The sequence below is a fragment of the Galeopterus variegatus genome, unplaced genomic scaffold (assembly GCF_000696425.1).
Source record: "Galeopterus variegatus unplaced genomic scaffold, G_variegatus-3.0.2 Scaffold393, whole genome shotgun sequence".
In the NCBI taxonomy this organism is placed as follows: domain Eukaryota; kingdom Metazoa; phylum Chordata; class Mammalia; order Dermoptera; family Cynocephalidae; genus Galeopterus; species Galeopterus variegatus.
Genome location: NW_007726504.1, coordinates 208,611 through 230,024, shown reverse-complemented (window position 1 = coordinate 230,024; position 21,414 = coordinate 208,611). Strand labels below are relative to the sequence as shown.

General features: G+C 46.5%; 1 protein-coding gene across 1 annotated transcript in view; it reads right to left on the bottom strand.

Annotated features, from left to right (window-relative positions):
• ADAMTS17 (ADAM metallopeptidase with thrombospondin type 1 motif, 17) overlaps positions 1 to 21,414 on the bottom strand; it is a 313,263-nt gene that overhangs the window by 255,137 nt on the left and 36,712 nt on the right. Inside the window, exon 4 of the mRNA XM_008568277.1 lies at positions 6,863 to 7,035. Within this exon, the coding sequence (XP_008566499.1) occupies positions 6,863 to 7,035 (173 nt within the window). The remainder of the gene's footprint in view (positions 1 to 6,862; positions 7,036 to 21,414) is intronic.

Below are 21,414 nucleotides of genomic sequence, written 5' to 3'. Positions count from 1 at the left end.
TTTCTGATTTAAAGTATATTTTGTCTGATGTTAGTATAGCCACCCCAGCTCTCTTTTGGTTACTATTTGCATGGAATATCTTTTTCCAACCTTTCACTTCAATCTATTTGAGTATTTGAATTTAAGTAAGTCTCCTGTAGGCATCATATAATTGGATAATGATTTTTTTAAACCCATTCTGCCAATCTATGTCTTTTGATTGGGAAGTTTAATTCATTTACATTTAAGGTAACTACTGATAAGGAGAGACTTCTGCATTTTGCTATTTGTTTCCTCTATGCCTTGCAGCTTTTTTGTCCCTCATTTCCTGCATTACTGACTTTTGTGTCAGTTTTGCTATTTTCTTCAGGGTTACTATAGGGATTACACTTAATTAGGATTAAAGTAACAACACTCTAACTTTATACCAGCTTAACTTCAATAGCATAAAGAAACTCTGCAGCAGGATAGTTTTATAAAAGCAAATAAATATGAAATTGCAAATCCAGATAGAGGAGCTCTGTATTAGTCTGTTTCTGTTGCTTATAACAAAATACATGGAATTGGGTGATTTATAAAGAAAACAAAATTTATTGCTTACAGTTTCTGAGGCTGGGAAATCCAAAGTCTATCTGGGGGTGGTGATAGTGACCCAGGGGTCTCACATTGCAAGATGGTGGAAGCAGAGAGAGAGAAAGACAGACTCCCCTCTTCTTTTAAAGCCCTCAGAACCACGCCCCTGACCACCATTTTTAATCCATTCCTGACAGCACGGTCCTATAATCCAATCACCCGTTCAAGGCTCCACCTTTCGATTACCATAATAGGATTTCCCACCCACTTAATAGTCACAGTGGGGACTAAGTTTCTGATACATAAAACTTGGACACAGTTCAAGCTTCAGTAAGTCTTTTTTTGGGGGGGACATAATTCAATCCACTACAAGCTCACTCTAGAGAGAGTGAGAGAATACCATTGCTGACAAAGAAGAAGACAAGTCAGAGAGGAGCCCAGGACGCCTGAGAAACAGGTGGCCCATGTGGCCCACATAGCAGAAATCAGAACTGAGATGGAGAGGGGAATGAGGTATGGGAGAAGCAAGCAGACCCCGCTCATGCAGGCTGGCAGAGCCACATGAAAGGGGGATTTTTCATTGACCATAATGGGAAGCCACAGAGGGGGTTAATGCTGCTTAGTGACAAGTCCTAATTCTGCCGGAAGAAGGCCTTGCTGGCCATTCTGTAGCAAGGATTCAATAGGGAAGAAAATGGGAGTTAGGATCCCAGCAAGGGAGCGTCAGCAGCTGTCAATGCCAGAAATAATGGCATTTAGTTGAGGTGCAGCTGCAGAGAAACAACGGATCCCAGACATGTCTGTCACCTTGAACAGGTGATGTGGGGGTCCTGTGGCCTGGGATTGAGGTCCTTGACCTGCTGTGTACTCACTGGCTCTGCACTCTGTCTGTGTCACTCCCCCAAGCCTGTTTCCTTCTCTGTAAAATGGGAATGACAAAACCCACCAGGTAGAAGGGAGGCAGTGACGTGAAAGCACCCCCATGCCATCTGGGCTGGTCAGTGCATAACTAGTGTCCACTCCTGTCCTTCTTCTCAATCACAAGCCATCAGTCCATGGGTCAACGCTGATCTCATTCATCATAACCGTGAGATGCTATGAAAACCGCGAGCAAACACTTGCCGAATTCTCCCAGCTTTGGATGTGTCATCAGCACACGGTTGTCTGTCTTGGGGAAAGGGGCCTGTCTGGGTTCCAAATCCAGAGGGATTAAGGAGACAAAGCCACTTCAACCCTGCAGTTCCAAAAAGAACACTGTCTAGGGGGAGAAAGACGGGCTCAGGGCTGCTCCCACAATGACAAGGCTCCTCATCCCAGCCAAAATCCTCTCCCTTCCTCTCGGCTTAAAGGTTATCTCACTTGAAATCCTTTTTCTAAAACAGCCACAAGCAGGAGGAAAATGCAAATTCTCTGGATTTCCTAACTAGGATCTCAGAGACTGAAGAAGGATGGGGCTATGGAGGACGGTCTCATCCACAGGGCATGACGTCTGACTGTGCCTTGCTCAGTTCACTGAATGGCGACCAGGGCTGGAGCAGCAGGAAAGGGGGGCTGTGGTGAGAGCCTGTCCTGGGAGTGCATCTGGAGACTCGGCTCCCACCTTCTAGCCTTAATCAGACTGGCCCAGAAACCCCAAGTTCAGATGACTGAAGTGCCACTAGGTGTCATTACACCATGCCCTTTACACAGCGGGATTGCCCTTATTAGGTAGGCCTCCTCAGGAAACATCTAAATCCAAATTTAATGTATTTGGCCCCAGATTTGCCCTTGGCAGTGGGATCTGGAGCCTCTGACATCTTAGTACAAGTAGCTGAAGAAGAGTGAAGGATGTCGAATTAAAGGCAAGGAACAGAACCACCCAGTCCCTGTCCTCCGGTCTTTACGGCCCAGTGGGGGTGGTGGTGGCGGGGGGACGTCTCTGTGTACCATCCCCGTCCCCTCCCCCTCCCTGCCTATGATAAAACAACTGCCCCTGCCCAGATAATAAATTGTAAAAGCAAAGATCAAAGTAGAAGCTTTGCCTTATTATCACCTGAGCTCTTATAATGCATGTTCATTACTTGCCCTTGTACCCTGGATAATTAAAAAAATAAATGAGATGCAATGATTTGCAGATGACAGTCTGGTGCAGGTCCAGGCCCCACCAGCCCTCCTCGCCAGCTTCCTCCATGCCGACTTGAGGATTGCAGCCATTGTTAACCAGCTACCCAGGAGACGTAGGTATGTACAAACAAAGAACACAGAGAGATTTCTCAGAAACTAGGGCCAAGCACCATGAAAAGTTAACAAAAGCAATTGCACTTCTGGGTAGTGAACTGAAAGCAGAGACGCAGAGATATCTGTACACCCATGTTTACAGCAGCATTATTCACAACAGACAAATGACAGAAGCAACCTGAGTGTCCATCAGCGGATGAGTGGATAATCAAAACATGATACATACACATACAATGGAATATCATTCAGCCTCAAAAAGGAAGGAAATTCTGACACGTGCTGCCACATGAATGAACCTTGAGGATGTGATGATAAGTGAAATAAGCCACCTGCCCACCAAAGGACAAATACTGTGTGATTCACTCACATGATGTACCTAGAGCTGTCATATTCATGGAGACACAAAGCAGAATGGTGGTTGCCAGGGGCTGGGGGAGGGGAAATGAGGAATTATTGTTCCATGGGGACAGAGTTTCAGTTTTGCAAGATGAGAAGAGTTCTGGAGGTCAATGTTGGCAGTGGTTGCACAACAGGGTGAATATGCTTAATGTCACTGAACTATACACTTAAAAATGATTCAGTGGTAAGTTTTATATTATATATGTATTTTACCACAATTAAAAAAAAAAACCTGTAAAAAGTTGGGAAAAAAAAAAAAACCTCAGTGAAACTCTCAGGGCTTATGTCTTTGAAAGAAAGCTGGGGCAGGGAACCAGTGTCCTCATGGTATACACATGGAGTCCACATTTTGAAAACAGATCAGAGCCGAGGGCTTTGGGGCCTCCATGGCCAGTGTGCTTTACATCAGGGTCTGTCACGTGAGGAAATGGAGGCCAACCAACAACTCAGCACGAAGGCTCTCAGTGTGCTACCCACACAGCCCCAGCCCAGAGCACAGCATGTGTGAGGGGCACAGATGAGGTGGGAAGTCCCTCACAGGGCTGTGTCCTGAGAGCCAGCACCGGTGAGTCTGCCGGGCCACAGAGGACCAGGTGCCAAAGACCTGTCCTCATACAGTCAGGGTCACTAGGGGGGATCCCAACCCACAGGGCCCAGGATGGGGCTCATCCACACCCACTTCCCTGAAGCCAGCAACTTCCTGTGTGGCCCTGGCGATGTCCTTGAGCCTCCCTGCTCCTGGGCCTCCTTCAGCTTCTGGGAAACGAGCTGTGGGTCCTGTTCCGACAAGTCCTGGCATCCTCTGTCTAGGCCGCTGCATGCCACTTGGCCTCACAGCTGTTCCAGCCCCAGCTCCAGGCGACCAGAGCAGCGATTCCAGCAGGAACAGAGCACTAGGAACCCCTGATGTTCCTAAGCCCTCCCCCACCCACGGCCTCACTAAAGCCCCAGAGGAACCCCCTAGCAACAGAACACCCAAATGTGCAAAGAGCCACCTGCAGACCGTATCCAGCCACAAGGTCTCCAAGTCACTCTGAGGCCCCTCCCTGAGGCTTCACATCACAGCCAACTCCCTCCCCAGCACTGGTCCCCTGCACTCCAGAGCTCACCACCCAGCCCAACAAGGGCACCGGCTGCAGCCTGAGCACTGCACCTTCTCTAGGCCTTGAAACCTTGGCTGTACCTGGCTCTGAGACCCTGCAGGTTCTGGGGGTTGAGCCATGTCATTTCCCACCCCCACACACAACCCACTGCGGCCATCCCCTCCAGTGCCTCAGCCCTCAATCACGCCCCCTTGCAACTGCGCTGTTTAACCTTGCCCTTTCTATCACTACCCTTCCATGAGGACAGGACCCTTTGCTGCCAGACACTGAGCACTCACAGTGACAGAAGCTAAACCTTGCCTTGTGGACAAGGAGCAGGCTCAGACAGGTCCTCTGCAGTGAGCGGCGGAGCAGGGGTCCAAGCTCAGGCCTGTTGGAGCCTAAACCCTGTGTTCATGACCTCTGTTCCCCTTTCCTCTACAAAGTCCTCCTTGACCCTGATTCTACCTAGCTCGGCCCTTCTCTCTCCTCTCCTCTCTCTGGCCAAGATCGCCTGCAAGTGCCATTTCTACTTCCACACTTCCCATTCACTTCCTGGTTTGTCCCTGGCAAGCATCCACCCACAACAATCCCTAATGCTATTCCACCAGGGACCCAACCGCAGCATCCAGCATCATTAACTAGTCCCTTCCTGCACCTGTCCTTAGGGACAACCTCCTCCAGGTTTCTGCCCCAGCCCCCAGGGCTGCTGCTCCATGGTGCTGTCTCTGACAGATTCTCTACTCACCCGGGCACACTGGCCACTGCCACAGCTTCAGCTACCAGCTCTAGGCTGAAAAACCCCAGGTCCCTATTTCCAGCCCAGACCTCCATCCTGATCTCCCACGGGGACTTTGAATTCAGCTTGTCCAGGATGGAACTCCTCACCATGTCCCCAAACACTCTGCTTTCCCTTTCCTCAGGCAGTGGCTCCACCATCTACCAGGTACCCAGTGTGAAGCCCACATGGGGCCTGGATTCCTCTCACTGCCTCCTCCAGCCTCTCCAGCCTCCCTGCACCTCCTCCACCCACACTCCTGCCTGCTCAGTTTAGACCCTCTCCCCATGCACGCTCCATCCCAATGCTCCTACCTGCCACTGCGAATCCACTCCACCCCGTACGCGGCTGCTGGGGCTGTTCCTCCAGACATCGCCCTGGACACGCTGTTCCCTTTGCCTGCAGCACCCCCCTGGGGTACAGCCCCCACTCCTCGGATGTCTTACCCACCCTCCCACACCCTGCCCTGTCCACACCTCCACGCACACCCGTAAGGCTCCTTCACTCCCTATCAAACCACTGCCCTCCCCACACGGAGCTGACATCCCCTGGGCCCCACTTCTGCTGTGCCTGCTGTGTGGTCTCGCACCCCACCCAGTCTGTAAGCACTTCATTTACTCTGTCTCTGCCCAAGGGTCTGCTCTTACACGAAGCCTCCATGCTGCAGGATGACCACTAGCCAGCCCCCACCAGGACCTCAGGGGTTCCTGCAGATATTTCTGTTGTAACATGGATGCTCTATTTGCTCTATTGAGGCATTTGTATCCAGGGTCCCTAGCACAATGGCGAAGGTTTTTGAAAGTCTTCAAAAACACTTTTTAGGAAAATGGATGGATAGGTGCAGTTAGGATGCCTCTGAAGATCCTTCAGCATCTAATATCTGAGCCTAGCCCCTCGCCACCCCTATTCAATAAATCAGATGTAGACAGGTTCGTGAGGTTCATGACTCCTTCCCTGGTTCCCTCGACCACGTAACCTCTCTCCTCGCTTTCTGCCAGGCCCTTCCTGCATACCACAAGTGCTGTTTCCCATTAAAGTTTGATTTTTGTGAAACTGTCAATACCGAATCGGAGTCACTTATGTCAAACCCTGACAAAGTGGAGCCAGGAGGCCATGAAGGGAGGGCCCTCACGCACATTTGCCTGATGACAGGAACTGTCACAAGAGACTCTGCCTAAACCACAACGTTGCACAAAGATTACTTCCACGAGGATGCCTGCTCAGCCACTGCCTGTTCCTCTGATGAAAGGACATCAACCTGTTATTAATCCTTGTAGCCAAAGATAATTGTTTTAAAATAACTAATGTAACTCGCTCATTTTTCCTTGAAAAACCCTTGCCTTTTTTGCTTCCCTGAACATGCCCATGATCCATCACAGATCTGCCCGTGAATCCCAGATTGCAACCCCCTGCTATTCCCAAATAAACTCTCTGCTTTGGAGAGTCGGTCTCTCTGCTGTTTATTTTAGATTTACATTTTGATTCTTTCTACTAGGTTGTTGGCTCCTCGGAGCGCTCATTTTTGAACACCCCTTGGAGAGGGTCTCGCACATAGCAGGGGTCTTGGGAAGCCTTCTGGTACCAAGTGGCCCAATCACTGAGCAGACCCAGGCACTTCACCACCACACCAGCGTGGAGCCAGTGGTCAGCCCCTGTCCCGTTGGGACACACACTAGTCTCCTGCCCTCCACGATGCCCCCAAATCATGAGGCTATGTGTCCCCATCCTCCAACCCAGCTTCTTCCTCCCTTGTGGAGAGGGCACAGCCCCTGCTTTCAGAGCACTCCTCAAGAACACAGAGACACCCATGTCAGGACCCCACCCGCAGACTCACCATGTTCATGACGGTGAGGAGGAACCTCTGGGCAGCCTCGGCCCCATGGTACTGCACCATGTCGGCGTCGGCCACCACCAGTGTCTCCACCGTGTGCTCATTGGTGAGCTGGATGGCATTCCTTCGCTCCCGCCAGTCCCGCGATGGCCTGGCCCTCCTCAGCTTCTTCTTTTCTAGAAAACAATGGAGACATTTGAGCAGTTCTCAGCTTATTGATTTCCAAACCCATACAGCAAAAGGGCTTCCCGCTGAGCCTCCCCAAGGGAATGACGAGTCTCAACTGGCCACAGATGGGCCCCTGAATGTCACAGAAGAGAAACCGGCCCCTTCAGAGGGACGTGGAGAGCTGCGCAGTCTGTGGGAGGAAAGGAAGCCTGGACCCAGGCGGGGGGCAGGTGGAGTCCTCCAGTCCACCACGAGAGCAGGCAAAGGCTCCGCCTGCTGCCAGTGACCAGAGTGACAGGGACCAAGGACGCAGGGGTGGGGCGGGGGGACAGCGCATTCTCCCTGAGGCTGGCAACCCAGCAACTGTTCTGAGAGTCATCAGTGAGGACCCATAAACGTTGGCAGGCATAAAAGCATTAGTTAAGAAAAAAAAAAATCAGAAAAAAAATCATACAACACACATCCAGGCCAAGATGTACGTTTGTCTCTTCCTCACAATAGGGAAGGATTATTAGTAATGTGTGAGGAATCCTCTGTTGACTCTTTGGATAGGCTAGGTCCCTGTAGGATCTTACTGTGATAATCAGCTACTGTTATTAATTATAGAGCCCACACCTGAACATTTAAAGCTGCTGCCTGAGAACTGACATTGTCTTTGTACCTGGAATCACCTCTGACAAACCCGACGGGCTGATATAATTAGTGTGCACATTCAGAATCCAAATGTGACTAGCAAAGCAGTTTTTTAATTTGATAGTTATTATTTCCGTTTAGCACTAGCCTATTCCAGCACATCTCTGCTAGGCTGTATGTGCCATCAATCAGTCTACCTGTGTACCAGCAGGCTTCATAATACAACCCAATCATTCCAGAACCCCAAATGGATACTACGAAATATGCCATGTTATGGATCATAATTTACAAACAAGAACGTGCTGTACAATGTAATTCACAACCATGAAAAAGTAGAAAACAACTGAAATATACAACCATAGAAAAAGCCAACAATGGTAAAAAGGTATACAGCCATGAATCACATCTGTAAAGACCATTTAGTGATATAGAGCAAAGCAGATATAAATCCGTATATGCAGTTAGATCCCAATTTTGCAAAGATTTTACACACAAGTATCTTTAGGCCCCAAAGAAAAATAACATGCATACATACATTTTAAAAAACAAAAAACTGAGGAAGAACTTAATGAAAATGTTAACGGTGGGTGACGTATGATCTTCATTTTCCTTTTTTTCCTCTGTATTTTCCAAGTGTATACAATGAAAAGTATTACTTCGTATTTAAAGCAATGCCATTAAGATTGAGAAAAACACAGATGTCCCTTCTGAACTCTAGACAAGAAAGCAAGGGCCAGCCTGTGGCTGACTTGGGAGAGTGTGGTGCTGATAACACCAAGGCCACGGGTTCAGATCCCATATAGGGATGGCCGGTTAGCTCACTTGGGAGAGCGTGGTGCTGACAACACCAAGTCAAGGGTTAAGATCCCCTTACCAGTCATCTTTTAGAAAAAAAATAAAAATAGAAATAAATCAAATAAATAAACAAACAAGAAAGCAGAAAGTATGAAGAGCAATGTATGTCATCCAAATTATCACAGAAATGCAAAATGAAACAGGTATGTGTCCTGTCGGCACCATAGGATGTTCCCTCCCATCCCAGAGCCAGGCGCACCTCCTGACAAGACTTCTGGGTCTTAGCAGTGAACTAAGGGCAGACAAAAGGTCTCAGACAGCACTGCTTTTGCACGAGGGCAGTATGAAAGAGGTTGAAAATCTATCGACCTACACACACATTCACCAACCAGGTTATCTGTGACCTGTCCAACCTGGAATTTATGAAGAGCTACCTTGTTTCCATTTTAAAGCAGCAAAGGTGACAGACCACCCAAGCTCTGCCATAACCAGCACACACCATTCGGCCAGGTGACCAGCTACAGGCCAAACGGTGGCATGGCTCTTCTCAAAGTCAGTAGTTAAAACCCATCTCCTGGAGTCACCAACCTGTGTTCTCATCTGCAGGTGTTCCCCACGTCGGCTGCTCAGTACTTGTTTTCAAACCTTGTCACATATTTTCAGGTTCCAGTACAGAAAGAATTGCTTTTATAGCATGGCTCAAAGGACATGTTAGTAACGGGATCCCTCTAGGAGGCATAAGCTTGAACATATAAGAGCTGAGTGTGCTCAAAGAAGAGAAGCCTGTCACCCCCAACCAGAGGAGCAGACTGCTCCTGGGCATTTACCATAGCAAAATCCTGCACAGGGTATCAGTCACTGAAGTCTACAAAGGAGGACCAGTAAGGCCCACCCCGCCCTCCCTGATGGGCCTTGGGGAGCTATGTAACAGAGTGTCAGAAGGGCGTGAGTTAAGGGAAAGCACTGTGGTCAGCTGCTCTGAGGTTTGTAAGGAGTTCTTACTACGAACATGCCATCTGCTCCTCTCACTGCCCCAGCTCCTAGCATGACACTGCGTGGAAATAAAACTCACAGAGATAATGCACACGGCGAAGTGAATAAAGGCGGGTAGATAAAGACGCCCACTCAGCAGCCTCCCATCCGCACAAGCCAGGTCTTGCCATGAAATGAGTGTCAAAACCCTTGGATTTTAGAATTGTAGGTAAGAGACCTCGGACCTGCATTCCCTTCCAGCACAGGTGTTCTTTCTGGGTGCGGGGGACCTCTCCCTTCTCCTCCCCCTGCTCTCGACAGTCACTCCACCAGCAGGGATCTATGGCCACCTCTTTCAACAATTATTCCTTTCTCTATGGGGAGAGAAGAACTGCAACACATTTTTACTTTTAATTCCCTAAACTGCATAAATACGCCCTAATAGACAAAGTTTCACAAATGCCAATATTCACAGATTATAAGCATCTTGAAAAGAAGAAAAACACCAACCTCAGACTAACACAGGTGCTGGATTTTGGCCTCGCTGGAGAGGTCTGAGTCCAGGCGGCAGTCGTGTAGCCATACGAAGCTCTCCCAGCTCTGCTTGTAATCAGCTGTCTCCAGCTGCTGAGGGGACGAGAAGGGTGATCTGTCCTCACCCTGCTGATGAGGACACATCATAGCCACGTAGGCCCCAAACCTTCTCCTGTTGTCACAGATACCAGGGATCATCCCCGAAGCCAAGCCTGGCTGTTTCTTTTGCCAGTACACCATCGGAGTTGGTACTGACTTGGGGGACTTTCAATCTTTGGCTTCATATTGTATTTCTTCCATTTATTTGCCCTTTGCTCCAGTTATCCATTAAAAAAGAAAATTTTATGTATTCATAACATATCCCGGATTCTTTTAGAATGAGTTGAGGAAGAGAAAAAGACAAGGAAGTGGTGCACGTTTAGAATATTCAAGCTATTATTTATTCTAAAAGTTTTGGAAGTGTCAAAAATGCTGAGCAAATACTTTAGTTACTAGTTTTGCACTTGGCAAACTAAAAAGAAATCTCAATTATCAATCATTAAGCTCTTTATGAAACATATACCTTTAGTTTAAAAACAATACAGTATTAAGGCATTTATTAGGAAAAAATAACATATCGATCACAAATATTTGGTGGGAAAGTCAGTAGCCAAAACTCCTGAATTCCTCTATTTCCTGCTACACAAGAAGGATCTTCTTATCTCTGATTCTATCAATGCCATTTCCAGAGAAGACCTTGACATACTCTTTGAGCCAAACCACAGGAACAATTAGGGTCTCCCAGTTGTACAAGCAAAGTAGAGGGCAGAGAAAACAGATGGGATGGAGGAAAGAGAGGCAGCTGCCCGAGGCACTGGGCATCTTGAGTCGAAGGGAGGAGGGGACTATTGGCCAAGAAGACGAAGACTGAGCCACTGCTAGGAATTAGGCACCCAGCCCCCAACATGCCCAGAGAGCTAAAGGGAAGATGCAGACTTAGTCTTGTAGTCAAACAGACATTTCCCACGCCAGCACTCCAGTGCCAGATATAAGAACGTGTCCTCACTCCAGGCAAAAGGGACGGGGAAAAATCAGAACCCTCAGCACGTGGGGAAGATTCCAGAACCAGACCTTCTCTCAGTCACATAGACCACTGGTTTTCTCCAGAACTTTTGTGGGCAGGACCAGCGGAATTCCATCAGAACCCCTTGACGCCACTGTGGCATACTGCAAAGAATTCGCCTGTGGTAAGAGGAAACCCACCTGTTCCTCATCTTCACCTTGTGGCACAGACTTGGTGACCACGTTGGCCGAGGTAAACCACTTCCACTAAACCAGAACCAGCTCCAGCAGATAGGACGCTGCATGGAAGACACTGGGACACAGAGGGAGAGAAGACTGAGCACCCTCATGAGCAACCTCTTTGCATATTAGATTTAAGGAGACTTACCTCAAAAATGTATAGATTAAAACAAAATCAGGCAGAAAGAGAAATTAGAAACTAAGGAAAAGAAAATGCAAATACACCAACGAAGGGTCAATGAGGTAGCTCTGAGGATAAAAATCATAGCAGATAGTAACCCCACATGCTTGAAGCACTTAAAACAGGTCCCCCGCCACACGCTGAGTCACAGACCCACCCCACAGCTACAGATAAGCAAACTGAGGCACGAAGAGATTTGTTAAATACCTTATCTGTGGCCACCAACCCAGGTGACTGGGGTTCCAGCCCAGGCAGTGTAACCACTGTCTGTTTTACCTTCAAATTTGGTTCTAAGTTCCCGAAGTTGGTGGGTAAGGTAAACAGGCTAGACTGTAGATTTGCCATTCTATTCCAGCCGAAGGAAAGACGCCATTCCTTAGGGAAAGATAGTATTTCCCTAACATCAACTTCTACAATAAAAATACCCAGTAAGACCTTATACCGGGGCTGCGCAGTCATGCAACAGGCAGTGCTTTCAGAGTTCTATGGCAAACAGTTGCCTGCAGGTAGGAGTCTCTCAGCTTGTCTCTGAATTTCTCTTGGATGGAATTGATTCTTCAGTAGGTGTTTATTCGGGGCATCCATGGGTAGAGTGAGAGCCGGGAGACCCCATGTTGCTGAGGTCACCTCAAGGCTTTTACATGATTAATCTCCACAAAAGAAAAATCTATGAGATGGAAATTCTTCTTATTTTTATTCATAATGCCATCACCTTCCACAGGTTGTATATACAACTGAAGCGGGGCAAAGATTATCAACTTTTTTTTTTTTTTTTTTTTTTTTTGTGACCGGCAACAGATCGCAACCCTCAGTGTCACGCCCGTACCGGACCGGGACCAGCAATGGATCGCAACCCTTGGTGTCGCACCCGCACCTCGCTCAGCCAGTGAGCGGCCGGTCTGTATGTGGGATCCGAACCCTCGGCAGGAGCGCCGCCGCGCTCCCAAGCGGTGCACTGTAGCAGTGCGCCACCGGGCCGGCCCTTGTTTAGTTATGTCTTATAGCAACCTTCCATAACACCGAAAGGCTTCAAATTAAAATATTCATCAAAGGGAATTCCAAAACATATTCAATGTGTGTGTTCCAAGTTGGCAGCCTCGGGTGGTCCCTGGGTCCAGGCACAGCAGTTAGAGCACCCAGAAGAGGCGAGGGCTCAGGAGCCAGCGTAACAGGGGAGGGGGGAGGGTGGGACAAGCAGAATTCTGAGAAAGGATGATGACAAAGGAGCCTGAGTTAGCAAGCAGAGGTGGGATTACAAATGGCTACACTTGTTTCCCAAATCAGAGCAGCACTGGGTGGTAGGAGACTTCGCCTATTTGCTGGATGGCACGGCCTAAAAGGGGACCCCACTGGGCAGCCTACCCAACATGCAAAGAGTCTATGGTCCCCCGGCCTAGCCTGCCTATGCTGCTATGGATGACACATGGATGGAGCTACTGTTTTTTCTGTATTTGCCACATCAAAAATAAACTTGAACCTAGAAACCTAGCAAAAAGAAGTAACTGAAGGAATGACAAACCTCTCAGACCAGACTGAGCAGGAGTCTGGCGCTCTGAAGACCATGCAGCATGTCCTGGGAGCCCCCAGACATCCTGCTGCTGCTGGGGGATCCTGACAGCCAACCTCAAGGAGTGCTGAAGTGCCTCCTGATCCCCTGACCCCAGCTCTGCTCCTCCAAAGTGCACAGATCCCACTGTCCACTTAGCAATGTGACATGCATCTGTGCTTGCCTCAACTAGACAGTGAGCTTAAGGACCCAAATGTTAACTTCTGGCCCCACCACAGCACCTAGCACCACCTGGTATATAACAAGAATTCAACAAATACACGTAGTTGAAGGAATTGTTTAAAACTCTTTTAAACTCCTAATTAACATCAAGATTTAAGTTTTTAGGAAACTTAACACAAATGTCCTGCAATTAAGTCTCACATGTTGCTTCCCCACCCAAGGAGGTGATGGCAAAGCTTGTCTTGAGGAACCAGCCTTGACGTGTGACAAAGCTAGGCAGAATCTGCCCATGGACCTCCAGGGTGACCATGGGTGAGTGTCCACTCTGTAAAACAAGGTGATGATTATTCCGTCCTCTTAGGGTAGATGCGGGAATAACTAAGAGACCTGTGCTCGCCTCTATCATGCTCGCCTCTACCTTATTTCTATCATCATGACATTTCTATTATTGCTGTAAACTATTAGAGTCTCAATACTAATTTGGAAACTTTGCATTCCCCAGAACTAAATAGTGAACTTGGATGTTTTTATGCACTTGACGGGTCTGACTAGTCATATTATCCATCTGCCAGAACCTCGGGTCTGACACTCACTCTCACCAACCAACTTGTCGGCTTCCATATTTCCTACTGAACAGGGGACAAATAATTTATCTCCTTAGTTCACTCTCAATCACACAAGAATAAACTGGAGCTAATATAAAAATAACAGTTTCAATCGGAGTGGGGGAGTGGCCTCCAGCTCTTGCCCAACATCCCGCTGTAACACCCCAACACTGGAGAGGGGAGGAGGGATTTTAATCATCAGAAATAGGATAGAATATAAAACATGACTGTACGTGAAATCAGCTATTTAATCCATGAAACATATTGACTTTTCACACAGGTAGTAAGAATGAAAATCAAATGGTTTTCCCCAAGATAGAAAACAGAGTGTTAAGTCCTTCTCCCTGGGACAGAGACCAACTGCCGCAGCCGGGCTGAGTACTGGCCCTCTGCCCCCTCCCCCTGGCCACACCAACCCCTTTTCAGGGCACCAAAGCCACCACTGACACTGCATGAAAAATAGTAAGATGTGTAGTTTCTTCTGCATGTCCAGTAGATGCACTATATTTTGTCATTGATTTTCCTAAAATAAGAAGCCACGGGATGTAATGAAATGTTTTCAGGCTGGGAATTGGGATTGTGGGACACTCACTGGCCTTCCCTTGGTGCCCTTGCAGGTGCCGCTTAACAGAAAGGTCTCCACTTCCCATGCACCAGTGACTCGCCTGTTGTTCCCCAGCCCCATCTTCTGCACTCTGCTCTGTGATTCTGGGGCTGGGAGTCTGCAAACTGTATTTCCCAGACTCCTTTGCCAGCTGGCTTCCTGGTGAGCTCTGCCAATAGGGGGAACTAGAGGGAGACTGGAAGGTAGGAGGCAGGCAGAAGGGGCTCCTTGTATTTTCAGCTCAGGAGGGCACTGCTCCAGTGTCACTGGACCACTTTGTAGCCAGCCTTCAGCTCTTGGGGCAGGCACTCCCAGCCCCAGGCTCCTCAGAGGTACAGCTGTCTGGACACCATGGTCTGATGCCCCTCATCAAAGGCCTGACCCCAGCCCCTCAGCCCCCTCACCTCTTCCCTTTAATCTGCCCAGCCCTAAGGTAACAGCTGTTTCCTGGCTTACCTCAGCTCTCCTTTTGCTCATTCAGACACTGACATCAATGTAACCAATTTCCTGTGTAAAATTCCTCCATTAGAAATACCTAGCCTGGTTCCATTTTTCCTGGCTGGACACAAACTGATACAGCCTAAAACGAGAGGATCTGTCCTTAAACTACCTTTTATACTTCATTCAAGCTTCACAGATTCCTCCAAGTTCTGGCATTAAGTATTGGCTTTTTTTCCACTGTAGAAATATGAGGATACTGGACGTGCATTTCCCCGCTCCAGAACACTGCCACACGCACGGATGCTGGCCTATATTCTGAGTCACCATTTAACAAAAGCCAATCAATAGGGTATCCTGTGATGGAAATACAAGCATCAAAGTGACCACCAAATTCTCAACAACCAACACTGCCACATATGTGAACCTGGGACAGTGCCATACAGATTCAGAGTCACCATGGGGAAATTACTGGAGGAGGAAGCCTGAGCCAAGAAGTGAGCCAGCAGCAGGATTTCAAGCATACTTTTAAAGTTTGCACACCTACACCTACAAACACTATGCTTTCCAATAAAATTGCAGGGCCCAAAAAATTACTTCTTGACCACTTTTTTTCTTTGACCACAGCAAAGGGACTTTTTATAGAAAAACCGCCTTTCTGACTGGAAATGACGGCTGCACATGTACAGAAGAGCTCCCAGCCAGGTGATGTTTTCGGCAGCTGCATAAATCCAACATTTTTGAAAAATAATGGCCTTCTCGCTCTCTTTCTTTTTTCCAAAAAGGAAAAAAAAACTAAGTTTTGCTCTCCAAGTATGAATTCTTCAAATAACTTCCCCCAAGGCCAAGTCATTTTTATAAAAGGCATCTTTTTTGTGTAAATTCCTCACAAAGAAAGGTGGAAAATAAGAGGATTTGAGAGTTTTTTGTTTTATGCTTTTTGTTTTTTTTTTCTGAATGAAGAGCCGATGAACCTTGGAGTTCAAAATCAGTTTGTACACTAGCCAGGAGGCATCTCATGGACACAGCAGGGCCAGGGTGGGAAGGCTGGGCTGGCCCCGCTGCACCTTTCCATCCATGGCTACAGCCATGTTGATACCAAGCAGCTGGGCACCACTGCCTATGGGTGAAGTGTAAAGATATTCATTTAGTCAATAAAGATTTGTTGAGAACCCATCTGTACCAGGCACTGCCACAATGTAGGGCACCATCTGGGAGAAACAGACATTAACCAAATGAACATATGAATAAATGAGAAATTATAAAAGTGACAAGTGCTAGCAAGAAAGAGTAGACAGTGCTATGAGAGAGTATGAGGAGGGTCCCCAATTTACACTGGAGGTTCAAGAAAGGCTCCCCCAAGGAAGTGACCCAAGGGCCAAGACTGGAAGGGTAAGTAGGGGCAAACTGGTTGGGGCAGGAGAGAGGAGTCAGGAGCAGACCAAGCAGCAGGAACAGCATGTGCTCAAGCCCTGGGGACAGAAGAAAGCATGGCATGTTCTAGAAAGTGCAGGGAGCCAAGAGCAACAGAGAATGTGGCCATCAAGGCCCGAGCAACAGACAGGGGCAAACATGTAGGACTGTGCAGACTATGTTAAGGGTTTTCTTCTGTGTCCCAGGAGCAGGGGGATGCCATCTGTGTTCTGAATGTGTCACCCTGGCTGCTGTGGGCAGAACAGATTCCAGAGGCCAGCGTGGGAGGTGGGGACACTGTCTGCACAACTACTACAGGAGTCCAGGTGAGAGAGGACAATGCTTGGAAAAGGAAGGCAACTGCAGGTGGAAAGAAGCAACAGATTCAGGAGGTACTTGGAAGATGAAACCAACAATTCAGGGACTGGTTTGGGTGAATAAAGAGGGGCCATGGGTGAATGGTGGGACAAGTCCCTAAATCAGGGACCACTGGAATAGGGGCAGGTGTGAAGAAAAGCACTGTGGGGTTTAGCCTAGTTAAGTGTCAGGTGCTTCTGAAGTGTCCAGGTAGAAACGCCAGGCTGGTTGTGGGCTATGCAGACTTGGAACTCAAGAGCAAAGGCAATATTGGAGAGAGGCATTTAAGAATCATGGGTCCCAGCACGATCCTTCAGGGACCTCAGTACTGCATGCTGGATAGAAGAGATGGAACCAGCACTGGAAAGAGAGAGACAGAGAGAGGCCCGAGGTGCAAGGAGAAGAGGAGCCAGAGAAAATAAAGTCTCGGGGAGGGCTGTTCAGCACCTCCATGCCACAGAGGGCCCAGAGAAGAGGGGACTGGGGGATCTCAGCAAGAACATGACTTGGGGAGGATGGGGGCTAACACCAGACCAGAGAGGACTGAACACGCGTTTGAGAGGTGAGGAAATGGTGCAAACTCTGTAGCAGTCTGGGGATGAGCAAGACAGGAGTCTGGCTGGAAGGTACCAGATTCGAGGGAAGACTTCCTTGAGATGGGAAAAACTTAGGCATCTAGTGAGGAAACCCAGGTCCATGGAAGAATGCCATCTTCCCTCTGATTCCACTGCTTTGTCCTTCCAGTCACACTTGCAGGTGGCACCTCTGCAGTCTTCCCACGAGGAAGAACGAGGCATCTACCGCACGCACCTCACACCAATTCAGAAGGGACACCGGTCACTCGACAAGGACTCATCAGGCCCAGCTCAGTGCCCGGCTTTGTGCTGGGTGCTGCCCCCAGTGGAGGGAGAAAAGCATGCAATGCTTAGTCCTGTTACCACCCACAGATGAAAGAACCATGCTCTGAACACGCGTCCAGGAAAAGGCTCAGCACTCCCAGGGAGAGCTCCTCCGACTGGAGGGAGAGGAGAGGGAAAGCACTTTCAGGGCATCAGGAAAGAACAAAGCTGCACAACCACAAGACAAAGAAGTCGGGAGGATGGAAAATACAGGTTTGCATCATCCAGGAAGAGAAGCTGAGTCTATTCCAACAAGAACACTGAGGATTAGCCGTCATGGGATACCCAGGAAATAAGGCAGAATGCTGCATTTCCTGGTTAATTTTATGTCAGCCTTCAGCCTTTGTCTCAACCTCTAATAAATACTAAATGTACTTGTAAAAATGACTGGATTAGTTTGCTCATGTTGCCATAACAGAGTACCACAGAGTAGGAGGCCTCAACCAACAGAAATTCATTGTCTCATGGTTCTGGAGGCTGGGAGTTCTGAGATCAAGGTGTCCCCTGCAGGCCATGAGGGAACAGTCTGTTCCAGGCCTCTCTCTGGACCCCTTCTCGTGTGTCCTCACATCTTACTGTGTGTGTGTCCTAATCTCCTTTTCTTATAAAGACACCACCATACTAGATTAGGGCCCACCCTTGTGACCCCATTTTAACTTAATTACCTCTTTAAAGGCCCTATCTCCAAATTCAGTCACATTCTGAGACACAGACGTATTAGGACTGCAACTCCTGGGTTTGGGGGGACACAATTCAGCTTATAACAGATACCCGTCCTCTTTCCTGCCTTAAGAAGCGTGGACCAGGCAGGGCACCTTCGCATGCCTGGGCATTGGAGTGTGTGTAACTACAGGACAGTGCAGCAATTCACAGGCAGGACAATCATCTCAGAGCCCCACCAAGATGCATTTTGTAAATTTGAAAAAAACAAATGCCAATGCTTAGAATTATCTTGTACTTTTTCAGTGAAACCTACTGCTGAAAGATTACACCAGCCTACTGGAGTTTGACACTTTTATCTTCTAAATTGATGGAAGAGAAAAAAAGAACATTCCCCAAACACACAGCTTGGGGGAAGAAATTAATTAACGTGTTCATGTTTCAACCAGAGCAAGACAGGACAAACAAAAGCCTGAAAAGAAATCTATATGTTCTCTGCACCTGGAATCCCCTGTTGGGATGCTGGGTATTGTTTCCTTTGACGGATGGTCTTTCATCTTTGACAAGGAAGTTCAAGAAACTTCAGACAGCCCAGAAATTCCTCCACCTCGGCAAGGGGGCCAGGCCTTTCTATGGACAAGTAACTCAAAATCTTCAACTTCATTGCTTTAACACAAAACTAAAATAAAGCTGAAGGCTTCATCCTTCTACCCATCTCCCAAAGCACTGAACACACCCTGTGGTGGTCTGCTGGTCATCTCCCCAAGTTGCTGGGTTTTGAAGGGCAGGAACAGTCCTTCTTGCTGCTGTACCTCCCGTGCTGAAGAGGACACCAGGTACCCAGCAGGTATTCAGCCATTGTTTCTGAATGAACAAGTTACTGACAGAATGAGGTAAATGACCAGATAGACACAAGAATGAGACAACCCTTTAGTCCCCTTTTTGGGGCTTAGGAAACAACAACAGTATATCCTTGACATTGTAGGGCTCTTGGATATGAGGGTTCTCCCAAATGTGTCAAACACCCACAATGTTTCCAGAGCAGTTCACAGTCAGGTGTTCTTCACTCCTCCCAAGGCCTCTGGGTTTCACAGAAGCCCCAGATGTCTCCCAAGATGTGGAGTGAGAGCTCAAATAACCGACCATAGGTCTGAAGGTGGGAAGTCAAAACGCTCCACACCCTGGCCTCTGAACAGGGTGTAGATCCACTGGGAAAGTTCTCTTCCCCAGCAGCCACCTGACTGAAGTGCATGCACAACTCAGTTGCCACCTCCTCAAAGAAGCTTGCCCTGGATCCATTCATCTAAATCACAATAGCACACTTTTCCTTAGAGCACTCGAGGACCATCACTCTATACCTACTGCCTACCATGTAGTAGTTGTTCAATAAATAGGTTTAAAATAAGTAAGTGAAAGAGCAAATGAACTACACCAAATATTTTCCCAGTTTTATCACATTTTAACTAGGTTTGATGTTTAAATCTTTATCCATGCTGTCACATTAATTTTTTGGTGTCATTTCTGAGTCTTTATCTTTCAACTGAGGATTTTAATGCCTTTATGTTTATTATAAAAATTGGTAGTTTGATTTTCTGTAATGTTTTTAGTTCCTTTTCTCTCTGTATTTTCCCAGGTAAGCTATATTTCGTTTAGGTTATCACCCCTATTAATTGGGTGGGAAATTCAACTAGTGAATTATCTTTACAATCTTAAAAATATCCTTTACTCTTTATAGCTTTCTGATTATCAATGTCAAGAAAAGTAGAATTTTGGTTTTCCCTTTTGTACAAAGAATATAGCATCTTTTTTTTTTCTCCTACATCCCTTTCCACTTCTCTGATTTGTAAATATTTTGGAAATCTAAAGTACAAATTATTATAGAAGCATTATACCTTACATTTTATATCCTCCCTTAATTTCTATAACAGCTTTATTGAGATATAGTCCACATATTATACAATTCACCTATTTTACCAATTTAATGATTTTTAATATGTTCCCCAAATTATGCAACTATCACCACAATGTTAGAATGGTTTCATCACCCAAAAAGAACCCCCATACCCATTATCAATCGCTCCCCATTTCTCTCTGCATTCTACTCAAAGCCCTAGGAAATCATGAATCTACTTTTAGTCTCCATAGATGCCTATCCTAGACATTTCATTTAAATCGAATCATATAATATGCAGTCTTTGTGTCTGGTTTCTTTCACTTGTCATAATGTTTTCAAGGTTCATCCATGTTGTAGCACGTAGCAGTGCTTCACTTCCTTTTCATGGCTAAATAAGATTCGATTGTATGAATGTATAAATTTTATTTACCCATTCACAAGTTGATGGTCATTTGAGTTGTTTCCACCTTTAGGCTATTATCCAAAATGCTTTCTGGACATTTGTGTATAAGTCTTTGTTTGGATAAATGTTTTCATTTTTCTTGGGTATGTATTAGGAGTGGAATGGCTAGGTCATACAGTAACTCTAAGCTTAAACATTTGAGGAACTGCCATTATGATTTCCAAAGCAGCTGCACCATTTTACTTTCCCAGCAGCAGTGTACAAAGGTTCCAATTTCTCTAAATCCCTGCCAACACTCTTTATTGTTCATGTTTCTTATTATAACCATCCATGTGGGTATGAAGTAGTAATTCATTGTGGTTTTGATTTGCATTTCCCAGATGGTTAACGATGGTGAACATCTTTTCATGTACTTATTGATCATTTATATATCTTCTTTGGAGAACTGTCTATTCAAGTTCTTTACCTATTTCTAAATAAGTTGTCTTTTTATTACTGAGTTATAGGAATTCTTTATATATTATAGATACAAGTCCCTCATCAGATATATGATTTGGAGAAATTTTCTCCTATCACATGAGTTGTCTTTTTTCTTTTTTAATGGTGTCTTTTGAAGCATGGAAGTTTTTAATTTTTATAAAGTCCAGTTTATCTATATTTTCTTTTGTTGCTATGCTTTTAATGTCATATCTGAGAAACCACTGCCTAATCCAAGGTCACAAACACTTACACCTATATTTTTTTCTAAGAGTTTGATAGTTTTAGCTTTTACATGTAGGTCTTCAATTTTGTTGTTTAATTTTTAAATTATCATATTCCATTTGTGATTATATTTGCATCAATTAGGCTTAACTATATTAAACCAGTTTCAATCATCAATTATTTTATTTCTTCTTTTCTTTTCAAAAGCTATTTCCTTCTTTATTTTATATATATATATATATATATATATATATATTTTTTTTTTTTTTTTTTTTTTTTTTTTTAAC